The following is a 27,127-nucleotide window of genomic DNA, read 5'->3' as shown; positions in this document are numbered from 1 at the left end:
CTTTGATGTGACGTTGATATATTGTGACTCGGCGAACTCCTTTTATAATTCCCGTTATCTCGACAACAGTTGACTATCGGAAAACTCAGTAATAAAGAGACTTAACGAATCCATGTTTCATATTCAATTACGAGCAGGCCATTTATAATGGCGTTAGGCAAGAAATTTGTGACATTAACGTGATAATGTAAAATGTATAGACCTGTCCCTTTCTTGTCATAACACGCCTTCTCATTCCGTTCAGGACCAGTGTCTATAAATTACTGACCGTGTTACCATAGACAGTCCCACAAGCCTCTGTTCTTACAATAGAAATTAGTAATGCATTGGTCTTCATTATGCCGAAAACATTGTCTCGGCATTTAACTGCAGAAGATCAGAATATATCCAGAAAAAAAGAACGAAAATATTCATATTAAACACGACTAAAGAACATGAACACTTGACACGTCAGAAAAATAAAAAAGAGGGAACTAAAAACCTTGGAGACACAATTTCCATCCATTTTCTGTTGATTCACACATTTATTATGCAGGTAATATGAACAGTTACTTGTGTATAAGCGGCCTCCGTAGTCTAGAGGTAAAGTTCCCACCTCATGACACGTGGTACGCGGGTTCAAATACCCGGCGGAGGTCGTCGAATTATTAAGGGCGGAAAAATTCAGGGAACAAGTCCTCCGGGAGGGACTTTAAGCTGTGTGTCCCGTGTCGTAACTTTACGGCACGTAAAAGAACCTCATATCCCCAAAGGGGATCGCTGAGCCAAATTCCAGGACGTTTCCCGCCCAACAACAGTCTCTAAGGCCTCTGATAGATGGGGGAACCATTATAGGTACCGCTAAGCAAGTGGCCGAACTCGCTTGCTCGGCGGGACTGATGGTACGCACCATTTATCGGTAGGGTATAGAGACTGGTAGAATATCATAGAGGGAAGCACAATAGATCAAACTGGTCGCGGTGCATGGGGAAACCCACCCTCTCTAAATAACTAACTAACTACTTGTGTATAAAATTCAGTATCTTGTCAGCTCACTGTCGTTCCACTGGATTCAGAGAGATATTTTTAAAGTCTGAATGTGTATAAAATTCAGTTCTCTGTCAGCTCACTGTTGTTTCACTTCCATTTAGAGGGATAATTTCAACGTCTACGTGTGTATAAAATTCAGTTCCCTGTCAGCTCACTGCTGTTTCACTTCCATTTAGAGGGATAATATCAACGTGTACGTGTGTATAAAATTCAGTTCCCTGTCAGCTCACTGCTGTTTCACTTCCATTTAGAGGGATAATATCAACGTGTACGTGTGTATAAAATTCAGTTCCCTGTCAGCTCACTGCTGTTTCACTTCCATTTAGAGGGATAATATCAACGTGTTCGTGTGTATAAAATTCAGTTCCATGTTCGTATGCTTCTGTTACGAAGGATAGCATCTACGTCCATATTCATCTCTGGAAAAGAAAATGTAATGTGTGAGCAACTTGCTTTTATAAGTCCAAGAATAGTAAATATATGAGATTTCACGTCCTCTGGCTCTTGATACCTCTCTACCAATCTGCAAGGCATCACATTCCAGAAGACCACAATCTTGAATATGAAACATGGTGCTTTCTAAGAAATGAATTGCCATTTTAAATGATTTTATGATTGGTCGAACTTGTTTAAGAATATTATAATGTGTTGACAATATTATGATCTCGCTTAAATTTTCACTACATTTTTTTAGTACATTTACAAATCTATAAATTGCATTTCCAAAATTCTAGTGGATTAATCTGTACGTCTAGAGGTCGAACGTCGTTTTCCCATTAATTTTGTCCAGATCGAAATATTTCGTTTTTTTCCTCAAGAAGCCGTCTTTCAAATAAGGTGTATTCTTTAGTTAAATTTGTCATTTGTGACGTATTTAATATTGGTGTATTAATATTAGGAAAATATAGACTACACTTATGGAAGGGCTGTAACTTAGAAATGCCAAGTAGTTTGTTCGATTGTCGTGCGATTTATCGCATCTGGTTCCAACAATAACTCCCTTGCGTTTCGGTTTCAAATGCTTGATATCAGAAGTGTGAAGGCTTTCTCTTTACCGAAAGACCATGTGCCCCCCCCCTTCAGAGATTCAACCCGACAGTCCAAACAAAAGTCCCCAAGCCCTATTTACAAACGCTCTGAATTTCAATCCTTCACCACTCCAATGCAAAAATGTACGGGCTGAACCGAACTTAATGGCATATCGATTCGAGACATATCCCCCCTCCCCTCTCAACAATTCACCCGAGAACTGCTTGCGCCTTCCGACTGCCTTCTTCTTTTTACTTTCTATTTTTTTTTTCTATTTTACTCTTTCGTCGCTTTTCAACTGTTTCCACATTCCAATGTTGGGATCACCAATAAACGAAAGACTTTGATAGACATGCCTTTGACGTTGGCTTCAGCATTTCTCCAGCCTCTAGCGTACACACGCGCACACACAAGCGCACAAGATCATTGATACATGTGCAGGTTAGTACAAGAGTGTCGTAACTCATACTTTATTTCCAAAAGAGGCTTCTAACGCGTCTGACACCTGGTATTGTGGCGATGTGTGGTATCCCACGTGAGGAGGTTGGGTGGGCCTAAGTTCATTTCATGACGAAGTCACCAGGTCGAACCGCAGGCCTCTAGCGCTCAATTGTTGGGTTCAGGAATTGGAAAGGATTTAGACTGGAGAGTTCGTTACCTATTATAAGGTACTATCCCAAAATTTGCCTGAAGGGGCTAAAGAAGATCGTGAATACAAATCAGAAGTTTTACAAATAGAGACAGCTTAATCTAGTTCTGTCTCCGCCAAGTTCCAGTGGACATAGAATGAGTTATAATAAAACTGGACGTCCGTGATACAATTTCCAAAAAGGGAATCACTTTCTTGTCCCAACCACGTCTGTGCTCTTTCTGGAGGTCACTCAGCCTGATGTACGTACATTATGGGGAAAATATTGGTGGGAAAGTGCAAATGACAACTCACTTGTAAGATTNTCTGCTTTTACCGGTTCTCACGGTCTCTTCACTTGCAGATTTCTTATATTTTTTCTTCTACCCTGACGATGGAGGCGATACGTTCCTCTGAAACGTCGGTTAACACCACATATACACGGTGCCAAATCCCAGAAGACTGCTTTCTTCATCGACAACTCACTTCTTCGATTATTAACGCTTGGAGCCTTACCTCTACTCCCTCTACATTGTTTCAGGATACAGAGGGATATTCCTTAACTTTGGACATCTTAATTACCGGAATGTTTATACATATCACTTCTGCTTTTCGCGCTGTCGCCATGTTTGTATGTTTAAAACACAGGTAATTGTCATATGAAGTGTCTAATCACAGAAGATTTTGTACACGTAACTATAGCTAATTCCAAGGAAAAAATACACGTGTCAAAAGCTAATAACCGCTCAGCTAGTCAAGAAATTACCTTTTATGGAGACTTTAGGCCGCGAAATAGGTCAAGCGGTTAGTCGCTGGCTTCCAACCGCGGCGGCCCGGGTTCAATCCCGGGTCTGGTAAAGTGAAATTTGTGGTGGACAAAGTGGCGCTGGGGTGGGTTTTCTCCGAGTATTTCAGTTTCCCCTGCCAATCTTCATTCCACCAAATTCCCCTTCATCATAATCACCCAGGGCAGGCTACAATAAGCCAATCAGTGGCCGCCGTGCCGAGTGGACCCAGTTGGTCTCCACTCCACACTAAGCGAATTTAATTTTTGTATGGAGCCTTTACTGTTCATTATTGTCCTAACAATATCTCGCCACTGTCACCATTCCTGCACCAGATAAATCCAGTCTAGGTTCTCATATCCTAATTCTTAAGTCTAGTTTATTATTACCCTTCTCTCCATGTCTTTTTCTTCCAATTTCCCAAGTGACTGTTTACGACAAATTGCCTCAATACTTTGTCTTCTCGACGTGAGTGCGTATCGTATTTGATTTAACCAGCCAAATAACATTTGACGAGGCGTACGAAATATAACCCTCCTCGCTGTGTAAATTCTCCTTTCTCATATTTCGTACTTCCCTTAAGTGCAGATATTCCCCTCAGCTTCTTCTCAAACGTGTTCAGTCACTGGACACTGTCCATTTTCCGGGTTTTGCACTGAAAATAAAATGTTTCGGAAGTTTGTTTCATTCCTTGTTGTTGCCTGATGAATCTTTTCAGGTGAGCTATTCTCAGTGATTTCTCCTGGTCTGAGCACTGATGACGTGTTCTAACGCTGTGGAAAGAGAACCGCAATCGACGGCACACAGCGTCTACAGTATTCCCTGTGAATGTGGCAGACGCTACATTGGCGAAACAGAGACCTCTAGCCTTGCGGCTCCGTGAACATACGCACAATCTCGAAAGGGGTCTTCTAGAAAAATAAAAATTTATCCCAGCATGCCAATGAAGAGGGTCATAGGGTAGGCTAGGATGAAGCTACGATTTTGGAAACTGAAAGTAACAGCAGGTATAAGAAATACAATGGATCGGAACATTTGGCGTGCTTAACCAATCCAGTTTGGATATTTCTCCCATCGGGATCCCCCCTACCAGCAATGAGGTACTAACTAGCAGAGATCTGCATGATGTCACAGATTCTACATGGGTTTCTACGAGTATAAGGTTTTAATCCAGAGTGTTCAGTTTTTACTCCACATGTGGCGCTAGTGGTAGATACAAAATGGTTTCACAATTCTCCGTTTAATACTGTGCATTCGTTTTCATGGACTTGGTTCGTTGCGTAAAATTTTAAGCCCCCTTTCTATCTTAGTTTCAAGTCTGTGCATGATTATCATAATTTTATCGTGCATTTTAATGTTATTTCCTTTCGACATAGTCTAGTCTCAGGTATCTACGAAGGAAAGTCGTAAGTGAAAGTAAAGCAGCTGTAATAGACGTAATAGGTTTCCTGTGTCTATCACTAGGTAGCAGCACAGTCCAGTTTCATGACAGTTTAGGTAGCAGACACTCATGCGCAAGTTCAGAAGGTGGTTTCAATAGTCAACATGGCGACCGTGCTTGAAGAGTGTACTATCGAAGAGCAGCGTTCTGTTGTGGTTTTTGTGGGCAAAAGACTCTATGCAGAGGATATTCGTAAAGAAATATTTCCTGTTTACTGTGGGAAGTGTTTGTCAAGTAAAGCGGTTCACAAGTGGGTGGCAAAGGATTCGCTGATGACGAAGAGTTTGAAACGGAGGTGCGGAAGTGAGTGAGACTCACTTGGACTTGGGGGAAATAATTAAAAAGAAAAAAAATGCAGTGAAGTGAAGTGAAGTGAAGTGAAGTAAATGACATTACGCACCCATGACTGTTGGTTTCCTTTTGTTTGTGTTTTGGGTGTTGTATTTTTTTTTCATCTCTCNAAGGGGGTACGCTGTAGCGTAGTTCGTTGAGACACATTCCTAGAAGCCGAAAGGTCGTAGGTTCGAGTCTAGATGAGGTGGGTTTTTCAATTGACCTAACCTTTCCAACCGCAAAATGGCCCTGGGATCGACTCAGCCTCTTAACAGAAATAAGTACCAGGAATCTTCTTGGGGCTAAAGGGCGGCTGGCGTANGTTACTTGTCTGTTGTGTCCTATTGTGTACTACTGCCACCGGGCTAAAACCCAATCGCAGTATAATAAATAATACAAGTATATATATATATATACAACAGTCAAAAGACTTCTGTGCTGCGGATTTCGACGCGATGGAACAAGTGTATCAATGTTGGTGGAGGATGTGTTCAGAAATACTTTTTTTGGGGGGGGGTCGAATATTACGTGTTTTACGTTTTATGTTCGTCTGTAACCTATTTACTGACTCTCCCTCTATTATAGCCGCAGTTATGCAGACATGGGTTGTGCAGACATTCAGGTTAGCTCTTTCTAAGGAACCCAACAGATGTCCCCCTCTTCACCTGAAGACAGATACAGTTTCCGAAATGTTATAGCCTTCAGTTTTTAAAGTACCGAACGATGAACAAAGTCCGAAAACCCAGTAATTCTGAGAGTTATACACCATCGCCAGAATCCTTTAGAATTAATGTATTTTAATCATTTATTCTTAGATTGGCGTGTCAGTCACTGGAGCTGGACTTCAAGGGAGAGAGAGAAATCCCATTTTATGATCGCTGGTATTTCTTAAATCTGTTATTTTTTTTTGTGGTTGAACTGCACACTTCCTTGCCCCCTGCCTGGTGCTCAGTTTTGTTTTGGAAGCTTACTTTTTAATATTTGTTTCACCATCGGTATCCATGACTTTTTCGAAGTTAATTCAAAATCGCCCGATTTATCAGAAACAATGAAACAATACAATTTTATAAAGAACAATAAAGTAAATAATAATAAAGTAATAATTTTTATTTAATAATCGTTATTTTAAGGGGGTACGCTGTAGCGTAGTTCGTTGAGACACATTCCTAGAAGCCGAAAGGTCGTAGGTTCGAGTCTAGATGAGGTGGGTTTTTCAATTGACCTAACCTTTCCAACCGCAAAATGGCCCTGGGATCGACTCAGCCTCTTAACAGAAATAAGTACCAGGAATCTTCTTGGGGCTAAAGGGCGGCTGGCGTATAAGGTTGACAATCTTACCGCCATCTGTGAGCCGATTATCTAGAGAAAACGTGAGAGCCTCGACGTCTCGCAAACCTATGGGCCTTCACGGCTTGTTACAGAGATAGCTTTATTTGCTTTTACTTCAAAATCTTACATTTTAACAATTTTGTATTCCACTTTCACAACTAACCCGATATCATCCATTTTATTAATTACCACAACAGCCAGTAATCCAAGATTCTTGTAATTTTGTGTGTGAAAGCAATAACTATGAAAAGTGCGGTCTTCTGGGTCGTAACGCCGTATAATTTAGACACGTATCTACTTTTCAAAAGAACATATTGCAACTGTCTTCAGGGTGAAATAGTAAGCCAAGCAAGAAACACGTAGAAGCAGGAACCGGCTTTCTCTTAACTGCGCGGTGTCACAAACAAGAAGACCAGCACTCACTAGTGAATCAGTCTTTTTTTTTCAAGATGGATGATCGGATAATGCCGCGTGTATTTAACGGAGGCGACACTCGGGTCACGTGATATTCATAAAATTACACTCACTGCTGCAATAACTGTAAATCCCTTAAAAGATTCATATTTCCAAATTAATTCTTTAAAGTCCAGTAGTCACTATATGTACCACCTGCTTTGACATACTATAATATATAGATTCATTGCCAGGCAACGGCTCGATAAACACCTTCCCGTGGAGACAAATTCTTGGTACACAGACCGTTGCTAGGTAATGCTTACAACAGTACGGGGCAATGAACGTGTTTTCTGTGGAGTTAGCCCCGAGGATCTATAAGAGCGAGTGACTCTGGCTCGAATAGCAGAGTGCAATGGAGGGGTATCGTCCTGGGGGGCCATCCTCTGGATCGCGGTGACCCCTACGCCGGAACCCCGTGTGAAGTCGGGTTCGAATATTTCAACCGTAGCCCTGTAAGTCGTAGGAGGCAAAGAAAAGGGAGAGTGTCTGGGACTATAACCGGGCCACCCTGTGCCTGGGGGATATAAATATGGGGACCTGGCCTTCCAGGTTGGGGGGGTCTCAAATTTGACAGAGTAAAATGTGGTCACGTGTCCCGCTGGAGTCGAACCTGTGAATGACTGCGCTGGCGAGGTTCAGCAACAAATTTAAACTACAGACCCCTTCCTCTTGTCAGAGAGGATGTTACATAAGGACTATGAAAGCAAGTATTCAGTTGGAAAAAATTCTGGTCGTGAGTCCCAAATGGCTTGTTGCCAAGACGAAGTGATTGGCGGTGAACCGCCAGTCTTAAAGTAACACTGACTCTGACTCTAGAAGAAGTGGATTAGTTGAGTGTGGTCATAAGTCGAGTGTGTCCAGTCGAAGAGAATGATTTGTGAAATGTTGTAACAAGTTGTATAAAGGTCCAATAAATCCATTCACCAATCCATACCCCGTCTATAGTAACACCCTTAAATCGTGACAATAATAAACTCCGCATTCTGCCCAGAGTTTATCTGTGTTCCATATGTTCTCACAATAAACACCGACTGTTTCCCTAAATAACACTAACCGGCTGGTCTCTGTAGCGGAGACGTAATGTGTTTCTTGTGAGGTATGAACATAATATTTATATATTATTTAGATTAAATTCAGTCTTTAAAGAGTTAATCACTCGTGCCCTTTTCAAAATAAACAATTCGTTTGTAAGAAAGTCTTTGTTCTCTTTCATATCCACTTACAAGGCAACGTTTTCGCAAACCTATGGTCCCGTATCACTCCTCGGGGACCGAGCGACGTTGGCTGCATAATGAAATAAAAATATCATCGTGCATTTCTTAAAATAAGAACGTTCCTTGGCCCATGGGACTGGAACCCTAGTCCTTAAATCATACAGGGACGGGCTCTCTGTATTTTCTTGGCAACCTACTCTTTGTGTTGTGTTTTATAGCTGCTACGTGTGGACGCGATGCAGAGGTCCAGGAGGACATGTTCTGCATCTGTGGCGGCGCACAGCGACGAGATCTGAAGTACTCCTCACACGACGAATAATCGTGTTACCTCTTGCAGAATCTAGTTGAAACTCCAGCGAGAAAATTTCAAAGTAGCTACACTTCCAATGGATGGCCCTGACATTGACCCGTACTTACACGTTACAGCCCCCTAGAGATATTCTGAAATTACGATTTCAAGAATGTGCACGCTGTGTGAATTTGAAAATTTGTAGAAAGACAGCAGGGACACATCAGCTGTTCCACATGCCGATGATGTGAATCTACTGGGTGATAATGTAGATACCATAAAGAAAAACACACAAACTGTAATTGACGCAAGTAAGGAGGTTGGTCTAGAAGTAAACACTGAGAAAACTAAGTATATGTTACTGTCTCGTCACCAAAATGCAGGGCAAAATCATGACATAAAGATTGGAAACAGGTTTTGAAAATATGGCACAATTCAGATATTTGAGAACAACGATAACAGATCGAAACCTTATTCAGGAGGAAATTAAGAGGAGATTAAACTCGGGTAATGCTTGCTACCATTCAACCCAGAACCCTTCGTCTTCTCGTCTGCTGTCCAAAAACATAAAAATTAGAATATACAAAACTATAATTTTGCCTGTGGTTCTGTATGGGTGTGAAACTTTGTCTCTGACTGAGGGTGTTTGAGAACAGGGTGTTGAGAATATTTGGACCGAAGAGAGATGAAGTGACAGGAGGTTAGAGAAAACTGCATAATGAGGAGCTTCATAACTTGTATTCTTCTTCAAGTATAATTAAAATGATCAAGTCAAGGAGGACGAGGTGGGCAGGGCATGTAACACGAATGGGGGAGACGAGGAATTCATATAGGATATTGGTGGGAAAGCCAAAAGGAAAGAGACCACAGGGATGACCAAGGTATAGGTGGGTGGACAATATTAAAATGGGTTTTATAGAGATAGGATGGGACGGTATGGGTTGGATTGATCTGGCTCAGGATAGGGAGCAGTGGAGGGCTCTTTTAAACGCGCTAATGAACCTTCGGGTTCCATAAAAGGTTGGGAAATTCTTGAGTAGCTGCAGAATTGGCGGCTCCTCCAGAAGAGCTCAGCTCCATGAGTAAATATGTAAGTAGGTAAGTAGAAAGAAGGCCGCGCCATAGCTCAAGCGGTTAGTCGCTGGCTTCTCACCGCGGCAGCCCGGATTCGATCCCGGGTCTGGTAAAGTGGGATTTGTGGTGGACAACGTGGCGCTGGGGCAGGTTTCCTCCGAGTACTTCAGTTTCCCCTGCCAATCTTCATTCCACTAAATGCTCCACAATCACCCTCACCTATCATATGGGGCTGGTACAATAGGCCAGAAGTGGCGGCAGTACAAGGGACTTGGTCCCACCCCACTAACAATAAAAAATAAAGAAGGAAGACAGCTCGCTCTACCAGTCGAAATAACAATAGTTTACAATTACCTTTCCTATGAAAAGGCTAACACTATAATGACTAACTCCATGGAGTTGAGCCCTTCTTGAGAAGCCGCCAATTGCGCAGCTGCTCAAGAATATCCCAGCATTTTATGAGACCCGAAGATTCATTACCGTATTCACCAGAACCCTCCATTGGTCCCTATTCTGAGCCACATCAATCTAATCCATACCATCCCATGCCATCTCTCTAAGATCAATTTTAATATTATCTTCCCACCTACGTCTTGGTCTTCCTAGTGGTCTCTTTCCTTTTGGCTTTCTCACAAAACACGATATGCAGTGCTCTTCTCTCCCATGCTTGCCACATGCCCTGCCCATCTCATGATCCTTGACTTGATCGTTTTAATTATACTTGGCGAAGAGTACAAGTTATGAAGCTCTCGATATGCAGTTTTCTCCAACCTCCTCCGCCTTATCCCTCTTCGTTCCAAATGTACCGGCTGAAACACTGCCTTTTATTACTTTCATCTTCTGGTTCTATCGAAATTTAAACCATATTAAAATGCGTTCTGTTTCCATGGAAACGACGAATATACAAACAGCACGACGAGCACTACCCTTAGAGAAATTAGTGATATTGTGGCATACCTGTATGCGCAAAACAAAACTGTGGAGCCAGAGAAACAGCCGTTGCTGACGAACGGCTACGAAACAATATTCATTTCTATGGAACGATCGCAAACAAACAGGTTCCCGCGGCAAAAGTCCGCTAGCAACATTTGAGGTACTGCTAGAAACTGTGGTTTACGGGTGGTCCGTGCCAAGGGGTTACAAGGAGAACAACTGTAGCGAGAATTAGACAAAAATATAAGAGGGTTAAACTTGTGCAGTGGGCAAGCCATCGACCGTTCAAATGGCAAGCTGCCGTTGTAGCATAAGATACGTGAGATAGGCATGATCTTCTCTGCAAAGCCTCTACTGACAGATTTCCATAACACGCTATATGTGCGAAATGCACACTTGACGAAAGGCCAAGCGTATTCATGAGAGACAACCCCATCTTCTCGTCAGAGAGGATATTACATAAGAACTGTTAACGCAAGGATCCAGTTGAAAAAATCTCCGGCCAAGTATCTGAAGGTGCTTGACCCCAAGACGAACTGATGGACGGTAAACCTCCAGTCGTAAAGGAACGTTGACTTTGAAGTGTTAGACAGTTGGAAGGGAGCCGCCATTAAGAGAGGACTTTGAATGGAACCAGAGGAATGGCCACTGTTAGAAGCCGTTACCAGAAACGAGCTAATGTGGATTGAGAATACTTTATGTGTGCTGCAGTTACAGTGATATTTGAAGTGTGTAACTCAGTGAGTCTGTTACAGTTATTTGTAGTTACGACCTGTAAGTGGTCAATAAATCCAATTTCCAATCCAAACTTCCTGCGAGAGTCGCTCTAACATGTGAAAATGTTACAGACGACAGGGGACGTGCCCCGGTTGAGAGTGATCACGCTTCGAGAAGCAACCGATACGTTCTGTGCGAGAAATTGCCGATGTCTTCCTGTCAGCCATGTAGATTTCGTAGCATTAAGGATGAATAAAGTGTCTTCCTTTAGACGAGGCCCTACGTGGGCATCTTTCAGCGCGCGATCTGGAGGCTGGGAGGAATAGGAGAGCTCCGTTGCTATGGAAATGAGGCGCCCTGGGAAAGTCCGGGATTTCCCTGGCTGTGCGGGCTGTAGATCAGTCTTGCTACAAGCAAGCCCCGTCGCAGACAAGATTCTATGGAGGGAGAGAGGAGTGGATTGTCTAATGGTTACCAAAAAAAGACATCCTTTTCACTCTCAATTTTCGAAAGATACGAAGCTGCAACTGCTTCAAAGAACGCGAATTTCTGCCGAACTTCATTTCTTTGGACTGGCTTTCTGCTGCCTACTTCTTGCTGGTTCATTATTGGGCATATATTTTGGTCCTGAAGATGGAAGCAGTACGTTCCTCCTAGCAGCCGGGATAGCTCAGTCGGTGTAGCGACGGGCTACAAGCTAGACGGTACGGGTTCGATTCCCGAATGGCAAGATTTTTTCTACATCACAGTGTCCAGACCGGCTCTAGGGCCCAGCCGGCCTCTTATACAGTGATTACCGGAGGCTGTTTCCTCAGGAGTAAAGCGGCCGAGGCGTGAAGCTGATCATTCAGCTCCATCTAGTTCCGAAGTCAGAAATAATGAAACTATACATCCACTCCCCCCTGCGTCTTCATGATATAGTGCTTAGTTAACTAAGCATAGGGATAGCCTTACCTTCCCTTACGTTACTCCGAAAGTCGGCGAATTTCAACAGGAGAGACTACAGAGATTGCGTCCCGGAAGTAGTATTTTGAATTTTAAATATTATTTAAATGCACTGCATAACATTTGCTTAGGAAATTAACATAGGAACGGCTTAGTACAGCAATCATTCGCTTGTTGCTTGCATTTGCTTTGCGCGTTCCAGTGGCTAAATTTTAATATTTCGTGTTCTTGTGTGCCATTGTTGTAGGCTGCTCCACTGTGCTGAGGTGGTCAGCGCCACGCCTCATGCTGACCGGCCTGCTGATGCTCCTGACCGGCCACTGAACTGCTCAACATTCGGTCCGCTTGCTGACACCTCAACTAGGTCCCGTTGCTGCAGGAAGTGAGCGTGCTCAGGGAAAACGCCGTTGATTTTGGGAAGTCAGAACACAGGACTTGCCGTGTGCTTGTTACAGTTTTGGGGAGAATTACAGTTATTCGTCCTTATCAAAATATTATCAGAATCGTGAGAATTTCTCTTTCGTTTCATGCTACAAGTTTAACCTACCTAGTTTCTTGATATACCGTTAGGTATATTCGTGATGCAAAATTCATCACAGAGTTACGCTATGTTCCACGGTCAATATTAGCACCATTATGGATCCCGTATGAAGAACTGTGGGTCACATTGTGCTGTACAATATGATATGTTAAGTCAATGGAGTTTTCTTCGTTTAAAGTTTCTTTGAGATACAGAACCTGTGTTTCAGAAATGCTTCCCCTGTCTGCTATGAAGAGCATATCACCACACATTCACTCATGCTTCAACCACTCAAGATCTGATATTTCTCAGTTCGTTTGTGTATATGTAATATATGTAATATGACAGAGAGGAACTGGAGGAACGCACCAAACTGATGGCCTGGCATGTCAGTTTCGAATATCCTATCGCGAACCTAATAAAGAAGAACACAGAAATATTAAGAAATTCCCTCCATACTTTTACCAGTATATACGGTAGCCACGGCTGTTATAGTGATGTGAAAGTGTTGAGGGAAAACTTTTGGGTGCTATTAGAATCCTCATTTCCGAACTTCCTTTGTAATTACATCGGTAAATTTAAAATTCTTAATTTTAATATCAGTCTCTTATTTAAAGTTTTAGTTACTATATATTGTTATACTGACAAGGAAGATGATCTTATCCTGGCAGAAAAAAACGGGTATTTCTGCTTTTCTTACTTACATTACCATACGTTTTTAAGTCAATTAATACGAAGACAAATGACACGGAATTATACTACGTAAGAAATTTCTTTGCAATTTAGAAAATGAAACATAAAAACACAGCCATACTGAAAATATCAGCCTCGGTTTACTGCAATAAACTAGAAGCCGGATTATCGCGGGTTCGATTCCCGATGAACTCATTGCATTTTACAACTGATCTAATCCTTTCAGGACCGCCTCTGTGGTCTAGTGGTCAGAGATCCGAGCTACAGATCCAGATATCTGGGTTCGATTCCCGGCACTACCGATTTTCTAAGAAGTAGTGAGTCTCAAACGGGATCCACTCAGCCTCGTGAGGATAAATCAGGAGCTACCTGAATGGAAAAGTAGCGGCTCCGATCTAGAAAACCGAAATTAATGGCCGTGGGGATTTGTTGCGCTGACTACACGTCACCCTGTATCCGCTAAAGTTGGCACTAATTTCGCGGACAAGCGGCGGTATAGTTCCCTTACGGACTAAAGCAACGGAGTTCGTTCGTTCCTAATCCTTACAGCCGTACTGCCCTGGGGTCGACTCAGTCTCTGACAGAAATGAGTACCAGGAATATTCCTGGGATTAAAGGTCGGTCGGCGCGTAAGGCTGACAGCCTCACCGCCATCTGTGAGCCGATTGTCTAGAAAAATGTGGGAGCCTCGACATCTCACGAACTTAATGGTCTCCACGGCCTGTTTCACGGATACCTTTACCTTGTTTACGGTTCTCTGGGCTGTAACTGCGTGTACCCGAGCCTGGCATCTGCTTCTGCTGGCTTCTTGAATGATTCCTCCGAGGCTTTGGCCTTTCCGAACTAACTCGGTATTCCCTGCTCTTCAACATACGGCATCGCTTCTTTCGTGATGTTGCGACCGTGCAGGTTCTGCACTCGTGTCTTGGAGAACACGTACAAGCAGATATCGGTCAGCAAGGGCCCGATCATGTTCCAAATAATACAGACATTGCGCTTTTGAGGTTTTCCCTGAACGCCTCTATCCATTCGTACAACTTTTTTTTAATTCGCTTATTGGGGGGTGGAGTCCAACTGGGTCCACTCGGCACGGCGGCCACCGATTGGCCTATTGTAGCCTGCCCCGGGTGATTATAATGATGGAGAATTTGGTGGAATGAAGATTGGCAAGGGAAACCGAAGTACTCGGAGAAAACCTGCCCCAGCGTCACTTTGTCCACTACAAATCCAACTTGACCACACCCGGTATCGAACCCGGGCCGCCGCGGTTGGAAGCCAGCGACTAACCGCTTGAGCTATGACGCGGTCATTCGTAGAAAAAGGATGAGTTGAAATGCGAACGAGATACTAACGAAATTGAGCAAATAATCCTGTGCATGGAAGAAATGGAATGCTTGTTTGTTTTCTTCCTTTTCCTAATTTCCCCAAGTGAAGTATAAATAATTAAAACAGCCCCAACCAAACAAGAAGTTGGACATCTTAAGTACGGCTTATCAGTTATTTCAGGTTCACGGAACAGCAAATTCATGTTGCTATGGCGAACTTCATTAAGGCGGTATGGTTGGTACACATTTCCAATGAGTAATTAAACTCAATTTGTTCTCATATCCAAGGAAGCTGTACGCAAACTGCTGACAGTAATAGAACGCTGATATTAGCAGGCCTTCTCGTAACACTTATTGACATTTCTGCCCTACTTATATTAGATTTATTTTATTTTCTTACACAGTTTTAAATCCCGAAATCAGAATTGTTTTATAATCCGCTGAGAACAATGTATTAAACTATTTTACAGAGGTGGCACGCGGTAGCGTAGTTTGTTCAGGCACTATGCTATAAGCCAGAAGGTCGTGGGTTCGATTCCCGATTAGATCTTTTTTTTTTCAATTGCGGTAATCCTTCCAGCTGCACTATGGCCTTGATGTTGACACAGCTTCTGACAGAAATGAGTATCAGGAACCTTCCTGGGACTAAGGGCGGCAGGCGCGTAAGGCTGACAACCTCACCGCCGTCTGTGAGCCGATTTTATAGAAAATGTGTGAGCCTCGACGTCTCACAGCCCTGTGGGCCTCCACAGCCTGTTAGGGATAGCGTTACTTTAACGTTGCTGTCTTGTATAAAATGATTTAGCTAAATACGTTTCGTGCGCCTGCTCTTACGATCAGTACCGGCTCTTGGCCTTGACTTCGCAATGGAAGGCTGTATCCATCGTCCGATCAGTCTTACCAACATTGCAGTATGACAGAACTGTCAGGATATTTCTGTGTCATATCATTGGAAGAAATACTGCGCCGAGCAGGCTGCTTCACTTCTGTTCTGGGCGTCACAACGAGAGATAGGGCTCACCTCCATGTGTCCGTCACACTTAGCGGTCTCGTTGATTCACGCGATTTGCATTCGCCTTCCTTCCTCACTTTTCTGTAAAATATTATTGAACGTTGTTATTTGAGTTCTGGACTTTGTCCATCCTCTGGTACACCGAGCAGAGCTCAAACGTCTCGGAAACTCCATCTCTTTCCGTTCTCACTGAAAATGTGCGAAAATTATTTAGTACGGTCCAGTGGCCCATTGATTGAGCCTGTTTCTTTTTTAACAGATCCAATTAGTGGTCCAATAACGGAGATTAGCCCTGACAGATCCAACCCCGGGTGTAGTATTTCATATCAGCTCTGTCTAAGAGGCTCATTGAATAGTCCATTAGTTGAGATCAACTTTTTTTCTAAAACACCTAACCAATGTTCCAGTAATTGCGGTGATGTCTTTCCAGTAGTATCGATGGAATAAAATGCCCCCATCTCTTCGTCTTGGAACAGAAATAGATGCAGTTTCCGAAAAGTTACATTATATCTGGAATTTTGGAAGTTAGACGAAAACCAGGGGTTCAGTAACGCAAATTGTAACATTCCATTGCGAGAACTCTTCAGAACTGATTGCCAGGAACCTCCAGCAAGATTAGTGACAGTGTTGCAAGGTGGACCGTAACTTGGTTACCGGAATCGAGTTACAAAGTGACCCATAAGTGACGAACTTGTATTATATATCAGTGTTTTCCGTGTAAATAATGAAGAACACAGTTGAAAATCCTTCTCTCGCTCAATTGTTTGATGAAGTGACCGTTACGTTTAAGCCAGAGTGAGGTGTTGATGTATGTACAAAATAAACTACTTTTTTTTCTTATTCTTCAAAGTGCCAAATATATGACATACAGTACAGTGACTCGATATAACCGTGCACATGTATTTAGTTTTAATGATGCACAAATTTATTTGGCCCTTGATTCAACAGAATACATCTTCGGGCCACGACTCAATTGTATATGTGTGGTGAAACCTCCTTTTGAAACAGGAGCGTACCAGATACGTACCGATATTATTGCACGCAGAACCTTTATAGAGAGGTGTGTACTCAATGTAATATATCTGAACGCTTCAAGAAACTCATCGCGGTCTGTTAAAGACACAGCAATCTTTTGCTTGGAACATTTCATTCATTTTGTTGGCTACTGTTTGTTTCCTAATTTCCAGTCTCAAAACTTTCTCTGTATAACTAGATTATTGAAAAATAATTACTTTGGTCTTAATTGTTATTTATTTACCTGAAGCACCCCCTACCCCGCCTAGAACAGCACTGAGAACGGAGGATAATTACAGCGAGGCCTGTGTTTTTAGCCCTTCGCTTGGATCGCGTGTGGAGCGCGTGTTCTTGAAGCATTGAATCCTTTAAAACACTCAGGCGTGTAAACTGTGTCTAAAACAACTTCAACGTTACATCATCAACTCGGGGCACGCGGTAGCATAGTTGTTTGACGCACTACGATACAAGCCGGAAGGTCGCGGTTTCGAGTCCCGATGAGGTGGATATTTTCAATTTATCTAAGCTTTCCAGCCGAGCTATGGCCCTGGTTTCGACTCTGCCTCTAACAGAAATGAGTACCAGGAGTCTTTCTGGGTGTAAAGGGCGGCCGGCACGTAAGGCTGACAACCTCACCGCCATCTATGAGCTGATTGTCTAGAGGAAATGTGGGAGCCTCAACGTCTCACAACCCTATGGTCCTTCACGGCCTGTTACAGGGATAACTTTACCTTTTACCTTTATATCATGGACTCAGATGGTGACGTCACCATTGGAAAGTTACTAGATCCTCTTTCCATCACATGATGTGAACCAAAATCCTCACACAGGAGATCTAGAACACACGGGACCTTTCTTGCATAATGACGTATAAAAATGTGACGTAACCTCAAAGTTGTTTTAGGCAGACAGTAGATATACCACCTGCATTATCATCAAGAAGGAACTCTTCTGTCCACCCACGCAGTTTATTCACGGGTTCAGCAGGATTCTAACAGTAAACAGCGATAATTTCACCAAACAGCATTAACCGGCTGATCTTTGTAATAAACACGCTGTGTGTTCTGTGAGGTCGGAACTGAGTATTTAAATATTAATTACATTACTTCCACTTCTCAGAAGGTCAATCCACTATGTGTGTCCATATTCGTGTTTGTGAATTTTAAGATTAATTACAAAACGGCTTATTGTGTGTTATTTAAAGACGCTTTGAGTATATGAACAGTATAGAGACTGGCTACGGGCTGGATGCCCGAGGGCTCGGAGTTCGAGTCCCAGTACGGTTATGAATTTTCTCTTCTCCACGTCATCTAGACCGGCTTGGGGCCAACTCAGCCTCTTATCCATTGCGTACTGGTAGTTCTCTCCCTGTGGGTAAAGCGACCGAGGCGTGAAGCTGACCACTCACATCCACCTATTGCCGAGGTCAAGAAATATGGATCTAAGCATCCATTCCCCCATATGTCTTCATGGCTTAGTGCTTAATTAGCTTAGGACAGGGACAACTTTATAATCTGTTTACGACTTATTTCATGTAGCCAAATTTCTCTCTCCCTTTTTAATCACTACTTCACAAAATCCCTGAAATAACAATTTATTCCCAGGTTTATCCAGACATCATTGCTCTTAATCCGCTCTCAACTCGCATCTAATTCTTTACTTCCCTTGCCTCAGAACAGAGATGTCCAGTACATGTAATCACATTCCACGAGACTTTCATGTCCCAGCCAGTAATGCAGCTACCCTCGTTGACGAAATAGTTATCTCAAAAACACGTCTCGTAACTTCAAGCGCAATGGATACGCGAGGACAAGGTGAGTGAGTGACCTGCTATTCGCGGCAGATATTTAGAGGGATATCAGCAGTTCCCTGTCAGCTCGCTGTTGTTTCACTTCCGTTTAGAGGGATAATATCAGCAGTTCCCTGTCAGCTCACTGTTGTTTCACTTCCATTTAGAGGGATAATATAAGCAGTTCCCTGTCAGCTCACTGCTGTTTCACTTCCATTTGGAGGGATAATATAAGCAGTTCTCTGTCAGCTCACTGCTGTTTCACTGCCATTTAGAGGGATAATATCAACGTCTACGTGTGTATAAAATTCAGTTCCCTGTCAGCTCACTGCTGTTTCACTTCCGTTTAGAGGGATATCAGCAGTTCCCTGTCAGCTCGCTGTTGTTTCACTTCCGTTTAGAGGGATAATATCAGCGGTTCCCTGTCAGCTCACTGTTGTTTCACTTCCATTTAGAGGGATAATATAAGCAGTTCCCTGTCAGCTCACTGCTGTTTCACTTCCATTTGGAGGGATAATATAAGCAGTTCCTGTCAGCTCACTGCTGTTTCACTTCAATTTAGAGGGATAATATCAACGTCTACGTGTGTATAAAATTCAGTTCCCTGTCAGCTCACGGCTGTTTCAGTTCCGGTTAGAGGGATAATATCAACGTCTACGTGTGTATAAAATTCAGTTCCCTATCAGCTCACCGTTGTTTCACTTCCATTCAGAGGCATAACACCGATTAAGTGTGCACAATTCGACTCTGTCATTTCACGTTTATTTCACTTCTGTTTAAAATAATACAATTGACTTCTACTTATGCTAATTTACGTTATCATAAAACTGGAAGTTCACACGTTTGACGTTTCTAACCCTTTGTACTCACATTTTTCCTACCAGGAGGCCAAGCTCTGACCAACTTGCGTCTATACTCCTCGGAGCACACGCGCCATACTGTGTTTCATTGGTAAGTTTATCAAATTCCGTTAGATTTGTGTTTTAACAAAGAGAAAGCCTAAGCAATTTTATTTAAAACTGATCGTTGTGAAAACTGGAGGATATGAAAGAGATTTACGTTAGGAAGGAAATATATTTGGATTAAGAGGTTATATAGGACAACAAAACTGAACGGTGTTTGCGATTAATGTGCTGAAGTAAAAGAAACATTAGCAGATCTGGAAGATATTGGAGTAAAGTATTACAAATGTTATATTCTGCATATTACGTTTAGGAACAGGAAAAGAAGGACTAACTCAGCAGAGGAGATTCATATTTATGAAGTCAATAGTTGACCATTTACCCAAGAATTTTCTATATTCTATTTGAGGCGTTCACAAGAGCCAACGCTGAATTATCTTGTGTACTAAATCCTGTACGCGCCTTCTCACTGAAATTTTTCTCCAGTTATGCCCAAGTCTCTTGAATTGTTCCTGTCTAAGCAGGAGTAATGCCAATGCGACTAGAGAAAACAATGCAATAGTTTTGTTGCTGCCTGTATTTCTGGCGGCGGTCGGTTGGTTGTTTGCGAACTGACCACATGGTGCGTGTGTGTGATTGTTCAGATAAGCCGGTAGAGCGCGCCACAATCCAGGCACACATATGATCCAGTCTAGTTTTTCTCCATTCTTCCCATCCCCCAACCTCCATGTTATTATTCGAGTGGGATTAAAACGCGATCGCAGAGCCATCTGCTCCCTCTCTCCGCAACTAATACCAAAGGCAAACAAGTGTAAATTGTTCCACAACCGGTTTTTAAGCGGCGTAGGATTTCTTGTTCAAACAGACGTGTTAGGGGCGCCACCACAGTCTCCAGAATTTGAGAATTCAATCTTTGTTCACTCCCTCCCTGTTTCTTCTACCCATTTCGACATTAGTTCCAAACTTGAAAATACAAACAAGTTCCTCGCGTGCCGATGTCTGAATGATTCGGGTTTCTGCATATCCTTAAGGAAAAGGTTGAACTCAGAAGCAGCACAAACAATTAGGGCACCCACTGCCTCTTTGTTTAACGTCTGTTTCTTTTATCCGTCCTATTAATTCACATTAGCGCTTAAGTTATATGATGTCTGCTGAACGTGGCTGAGGAATCGTGATAATTACAAAACAACCCAGCTGTAGGTTTTCTTTATTGCTAGTGAGTGGGACTAAATCCCTTGTACTGCGGACACTTCTGGCCTATTGTACCAGCACCAGATGATAGGTGAGGGTGATTGTGGAATTGGTGGAATGAAGATTGGCAGGGGAAACCAAAGCTCCACTGTCTCCACCACAAATCCCACTTGACCAGACCCGGGACCGAACCCGGGCCGCCGAGGTGGGAAGCCAGCGACTAACCGCTTGAGCTATGGCGCGGCCCCAGCTGTACGTTACTTTAACTGCTTCCATGCCATGAACAACATGAACATCCGTCATGTGTGCTTTGAATAACTGCAGTATGTATCAACGAGAGTAGAGCAATACTGCTGGATGTCTATTTTCCTTGAGTCTAAAATATTTGCTGTTCTTCGCTGTGGGAAATTATGTCCAAATTTGATTTGTTTTTTATTTGTAAATAAAAGAACAACACAGCACGCGAGGAATAAACATAGGACGACAAAAATTACCTTCCCAAGAAAGACAGGCGGCACAAGTTCGGCCCCGTCAAGAAAAACGAAAGGACAAGGGACACGAACCAATTCGATTAAAGAATTTTAACTTAAAGAACAAAAAGTTTTAAAAGAAACTTTAATCCATCAAGGACAGTTGCTGTAGTTGTAAGAAATTGGGATTTTGTATAAAGTGTATATTACAAATATTGTATATTTATGTATTTCAAAAATCAAAACACCAATGTAATAGTAGTTTCTAAAAATATTGATGTTCCCTCCGATGATGGTCTATAGCGACGGAAACATGTTAGGGTGCTAAAAAATGAAGTAGTAAAAGCTTCAACAGTCACAGTGGACGGAGTTGTTTTATCATTTGTAATATGTCCAAATTACCATGCAGGAGCCGGGTTGGACGACAGAAGAGTCGGGGTGCGATTCCCGGTAGTTTAAAAAGTGTTCTCTTCTCCATGTCGTCCAGAACGGCGGTCCACCCAACCTTCTATCCAATGAGTACCGGGTGGTATTTCCCCGGGAGTAAAGAGGCAGTGATGCTAACTATTCACCTCCAGCTAGTGCCGAGGTCTAGAAAATGTTGATCTATACATCCACTCCCCCATACGCCTTCATGGTATAGTGCTTAAATAGTTAAGCACAGAGACAACTTTATTTTTACTAAGCTTATACATATACAAACAAAAGAAAGAAGAATTGGTAAACAAGTGTCAATATCGAAGATCTTAAATAAACACCTTCTCCGTGAATTCATACCCCAGACACTTTCCAAAATTCGCACAAACTTTCCGCACTCAACCCGTAAATTCCAATGCTCCTGTGTTTCCAGTATGTGTCGACTTTAAAAATCACGTCATTTCTTCGTCGTGCTAATGCAGATTAAATGGAAAATAATTCTTGTCCTGAATTAAGCGCCATGAAAGACTTGCGGACAGCACAGATATATCCAAGGCTATGCCATGACTCAGGCTTCACACAGCGGCGGTCCGGGTTTGATCGCAGGTCAAATCATAAGAGATTAATTGTGGACAAATTGGCAAGTGGGGCAGGTTTTTCCAAGTATTTCGGTTCCCCTGCCAATTTTCCTCCCCCCCCCCCAACAAAAGCTCCATATTTATCTATCATCTAGGGCTGGTACAACAGGCCTATTTATTAGTGGCCGACGTACCAAGTGGACTAAGTCTCACCCCACCCCAAGAAATTAAAAAAAAAATTGGAGGTATATCGCCAAGCAATCTTAACTTCGGCACTAGGTGGAACATAGCAGTCAGCTACACGCCTCGGCGTAGGGATATACGCGTATTTCTCCTTCTTCGGGAATCCAGTCTAACCCTCAGTCTAGACACTGCATAGGCTAGACCGCCCGGCCTCTGCTAAAGTTGTCGGCAATGTAGAAAAGAGCTTACATCCGACTGAAGCCTACTGTTCGCTCTGCTGTGCCTCTATATTAAGCCATTTGTCCCAGGACTTTCCCATGAATGTTTTATTTCCACTGAAGCCGCTGAAGTGCGGCCGTGTTCATTTCCGTGTCGCCACCAAAGCGTGTCACCAGCATCAATTTTCAGTGGGTCACGTGGGTGCAACAGTAACTCCAAATCCACAACTACAGATGTGCTGCACGCGGTGTGTCACAGTCAGCTTCGCTGATGCAGTTTTCAGTATCTTCTGTCTTCCGCGCCGAGTGTACCCAGTTGGACTCCACCCCCCACTAAGCGAATTAAAAAAAAAACTCCAGAATGAATGCTTTCCTATGAGAAAACTCTGGAAAACCAGATGATCTGCAGTCGGAATAGCCGATGTCTCGACCGAGACTGAAACCTCCCGAAAACATTGTAGAGAGTAGCCGCTACTTCAATCCTTTCGATGTGGGATCTTCCGACACGATGTGAGTTCTTCACTGACGACGGAAGCAATATGTTCCGTAGAAACGCTGGCACCCGCCTTTCAGTTTACGTGGTGACACAAGCAGAAGAAAGACCAGCGGACTCTTTGTGTTAGTGAATTTAACAAGGTCGATAAAGGCGGGTTGGTTTAGCGGAAAAACTAGACCCGCATTCGAGAGGTGTTGGGTTCGAAATTCGGCTGGGACACTGGTTACCCTCATCGAGGGTTTTCGTGGACTTTCATAGTCCCTCCAGTAAATTCCGAGGTTGTACCTAAAGAGAGCCAAATACTTTTCGATTCACTCTTCGCCAATCCTCCATCTTATCACGTGATCCTGGGTCCAGCCATCATAAACATGACAATCATCAGCAGGATCATCTCCGAGATTATCATCCCACCGTCACCAAGAAAATCATATTCACTCTTTCAAAGTACATTACTATGACATCATCACCATAGCCACGATCATCACCCTATCACCACAGTTGATCTCATCACAATGACAATCATCATAACCAGCATTGCCAACATAAGTACGGCCATTAGTGTTACTATATTATTGATCACCCTATCATAAATATCATTGTCACCGTGACAATCATCATGATCACGACTGTCATCAAGATAGTCATCATCACGACGGTCATTATGAGCACCATCACCATGAATATAGTCACCACCGTCACTATAACCAGGGCAAATCACCAAGGTCAAAATCATCATGAATAACACGAACAAGGCTACAATCACCACCATCGCCATGATCATCATGAACAACACCGACGCTGCATAGTCTCAATCCTGACAGCGTCGTTAGGTAACCAAGTGTGAAACACCACTACGGCCATTATCACCAGCCTCAATATGACAAAATCACCATCACCACGAGCACGACCATCAACAAATGAGACCATCATCACCATCACGACTACAAACACCACCATCATCATGAACATCATCAAAGTCATCATATTCATTACTAACATTACCAACATCACCATTATCACCATCATACCTACAACCCCAAAAAGCAACGTGGTCACCTACACAACCATCACTAAAACTAACATCACCACCATGATCACCATTGATATCAAGCCGATCATCACCAAGGCAACATGGCCGCGGCCCTCATACTGTCACCACAGTCACCAAGATCACAATCAGCATGACCAAAATCATCACTATTACCGTGATCACCAAATCAAATACCATATTGTCCACACAACAATTAGCACAATCTTCACGACCAGCATCACCACCATCATCATTACCGTGATCAACACAGTCAACCCTACTTAACATAATCAACACCGCCTCAATAATTATCATTAACATCACCATCACCACGGCCACTATCTGCGCAACAATCACCGCCAGCATAAAGCTCACCATCGTCATCACGATGACAATAGTCATCACCAATATCACCATGGCCACCCTTCACCACAATCAGCATTACAATATTTATCATCACTATGACTGAAACTCCTCGATCATCATCAGTAAGTCACTACCAACACCTCGATCAAAATCACCATCATCATCTTTATATTATTCATTTCCAGGCAGTTGTCAACATCGCCAATGATATCCACACAGCCACGATCACCATCATCGGTATGACCATCGCCACCAGAATCACGGAAGCCTTGAACATCACCATTACAACGATCGCAATGACCATCAAGAGCATAGGCACCCCCACTGAGCCCATCACCCCATTGTCATTCCCCTGATCACCGTACAGAAGACCTTCACCCTTTCCACGATCATAGCCATCACCAGTATCACCGCATGGACATTAACACATCTGTTACAAACACGACCAATTATGATCACCAGGACGATTATCACAATCACCAGGCTCACCATTAACAACATCACCACCACCACAAGCTTCATCATGATAATCGCCGCTCCACTAAAAGCACTGCATCGTAATAAGTGTAATCACAATCACCACTGTTATCAGTATGACCTTCAGCATGGTTATCACTACGATGAGTACCATCACCACGACCACTACAACTCCCAAGACATTCCTTTCTTTCCAATTTCTCATTTCGTCGCTGATATCGTAGAGATGTATGCTGAATTGTCGTAATATTATTTGGCCCTCAGCCAGCTGGCTCACGCGACAACAATTTTGGCTTTCATTTCAGAAGTGCTGAGTTAGAATCTCGTCTATGTCGGTCCTTCTACGCAAACGTCCGCCCCGATAATGTCTTAAATTACGACAAGAGCGGTTCCTTGCGTATCATTTCCAATTCCTTACTATCCAATCTTTCAACGCTACATGCACTGAGTTACTGAAACCATCGTTGAACACACTACAAGTAAATGGCTTCACGTGATGAGGAGCGCAAATTACACAGCAATTCTTCAATTTTCTGCAGCGTGCTTTCGCTTCCTTCTCTGTGGGCCCCAGTGTTCTTCTCAGCTTTCTGTTCATACATATCTTCAATATTGTCACCTGATCGAGTGACTATATACCGGGTTAGGATTTGTAATTGGATTTATTGAACACTTACAGAACGTAACTACAAGTGACTGTAGTGCTATCGCTAATTCACACACTCTGCAGTTCACTACAACAAGCACTAAGCCTTCTCAGTCTGCTGTGTCTTCACCTGTTGTCGCCTGGTGACGGGTTGCAACAATGTTCTCTGCTTCCATGCTCACTTTTCGGTTGGCGACTGTCACATAGCTAAGTCATTGCTCCAATTGTCTTACTTATAACATCTTGGAAGGAACCGCACAGAAACATTGTTCCTCTGTTGCTCTTCAATTGTTGCTTAGAGGACCGCTCAGGAAACACCGTTCTTCTGTTGCTGTCTGCAAGTCTCTGCCTAGCAACGGGTCTACAGTTCTAGAGATCAGAGTCTTCTTGGGTGTGACACTGTGCAGTCTGATAGATCTTTACCGCAGTTCAGATGAAACTGCTGCGTACATCTTCAGGGAAGAAGACCTTGAAGATAAAGCTGAAGATTGCAGTTGTTAATGAGATATACGTGTGAAGTGACTTCCTGTGACGTCGGTCACGAACGGCTGCTGCAATTTTGGACGCCCCTCAGAGTGCATTATGAGGGGCGATGGAGTTACAGTCGCAGGAACCAGCACAGTACATCTTGCAGCGGATTCAGGGTAATAAAAGGAACACGCCTCCCGTACAAACAGAGGGGAGCCATTTTCATTACTCATCTCAGAAATGAGAAAGCGCAGAGGAGCCCGCACCGTGCCTACAGGATGTCACGCATTCGCATTCTCAAAACGTATCCTCACGAGATATATTTACTTCTAACCGAGTGATGAATTTCATTTGTAAATTCTGTAAACACTGCCATCTTTATCATGGTTGCTATACTTACCAATATTGCCTGTTACCACAGTAACAAGGTCCACAGGGATATCCTGGTTGCAGTGTTTACAACTGCTTCCTCCTTACGAAAATGGTCCAGTTAAAGGTGTTTAGAGAAAAATGTCTTGCTGAAGATCATGCGAAACAGACAAATACAACATTGACTAAACAGGTGAAGGTAAAGGCGAAGGTGTCCCTGTGCTTAACTCATTAAGCACTACGCCATGAAGACGTATGGGGGAGTGGATATATAGACCTACATATTCTTGACCAAGCAGTGTTTCCCTAAACACAATTAACAGTCTGATTTTGTGTCATCTGTTAGCTAAGAGCTGGACTCTTACTACATAATGTAGCGTGTAGAGCCGTTACTATGCAACGACCGGGAGACAACGGCTCGGTAAATAGGTTCCCGCAGCAACAGACACGAAAGCAACAATGGTACAGCAAAAGGGGAACAGTGTCTTCTGTAGTCCTTGCCGCGGCAGTTGCTACGCACCGACGCGGGAAACACATACCTGTGTTTTTTATGTGGTCAGTGCCGAGAGGTTATACGCGAGACGAGGTATAGAGCTTAGCAGATAGCCAGGCTGCGAAGAGAAGAATGTATTTGTAATGTCTCGATAGTGTAATTTTGTGAGTCTCTTATAATTCCTGTCTTAAAATCCGTTTCCAGGAAATGGCTAGTGGAGACTGTAATAGACTAAGGACACTAGTGTCTGTGTGTGTGTGTGTGTGTGTGT

The 27,127-nt window shown here is 43.1% G+C and overlaps 1 protein-coding gene across 1 annotated transcript in view; it reads left to right on the top strand.

The window, feature by feature from the left end:
• The window catches only part of LOC111864823 (lachesin), a 365,620-nt gene extending 351,963 nt beyond the window's left edge, over nucleotides 1-13,657 (top strand). The window contains exon 10 of the mRNA XM_023852358.2: nucleotides 12,450-13,657. Coding sequence (XP_023708126.1) covers nucleotides 12,450-12,526 — 77 coding nt within the window. The 3' untranslated portion in view covers nucleotides 12,527-13,657. The remainder of the gene's footprint in view (nucleotides 1-12,449) is intronic.
• The last annotated feature ends 13,470 nt before the right edge of the window (nucleotides 13,658-27,127 follow it).

Source organism: Cryptotermes secundus, unplaced genomic scaffold (genome assembly GCF_002891405.2).
Source record: "Cryptotermes secundus unplaced genomic scaffold, Csec_1.0 scaffold1734, whole genome shotgun sequence".
Classification (NCBI taxonomy): Eukaryota; Metazoa; Arthropoda; class Insecta; order Blattodea; family Kalotermitidae; genus Cryptotermes; species Cryptotermes secundus.
The sequence above is the reverse complement of the archived record's forward strand: the minus strand, read 5'-3'. Positions and strand labels throughout refer to the sequence as shown.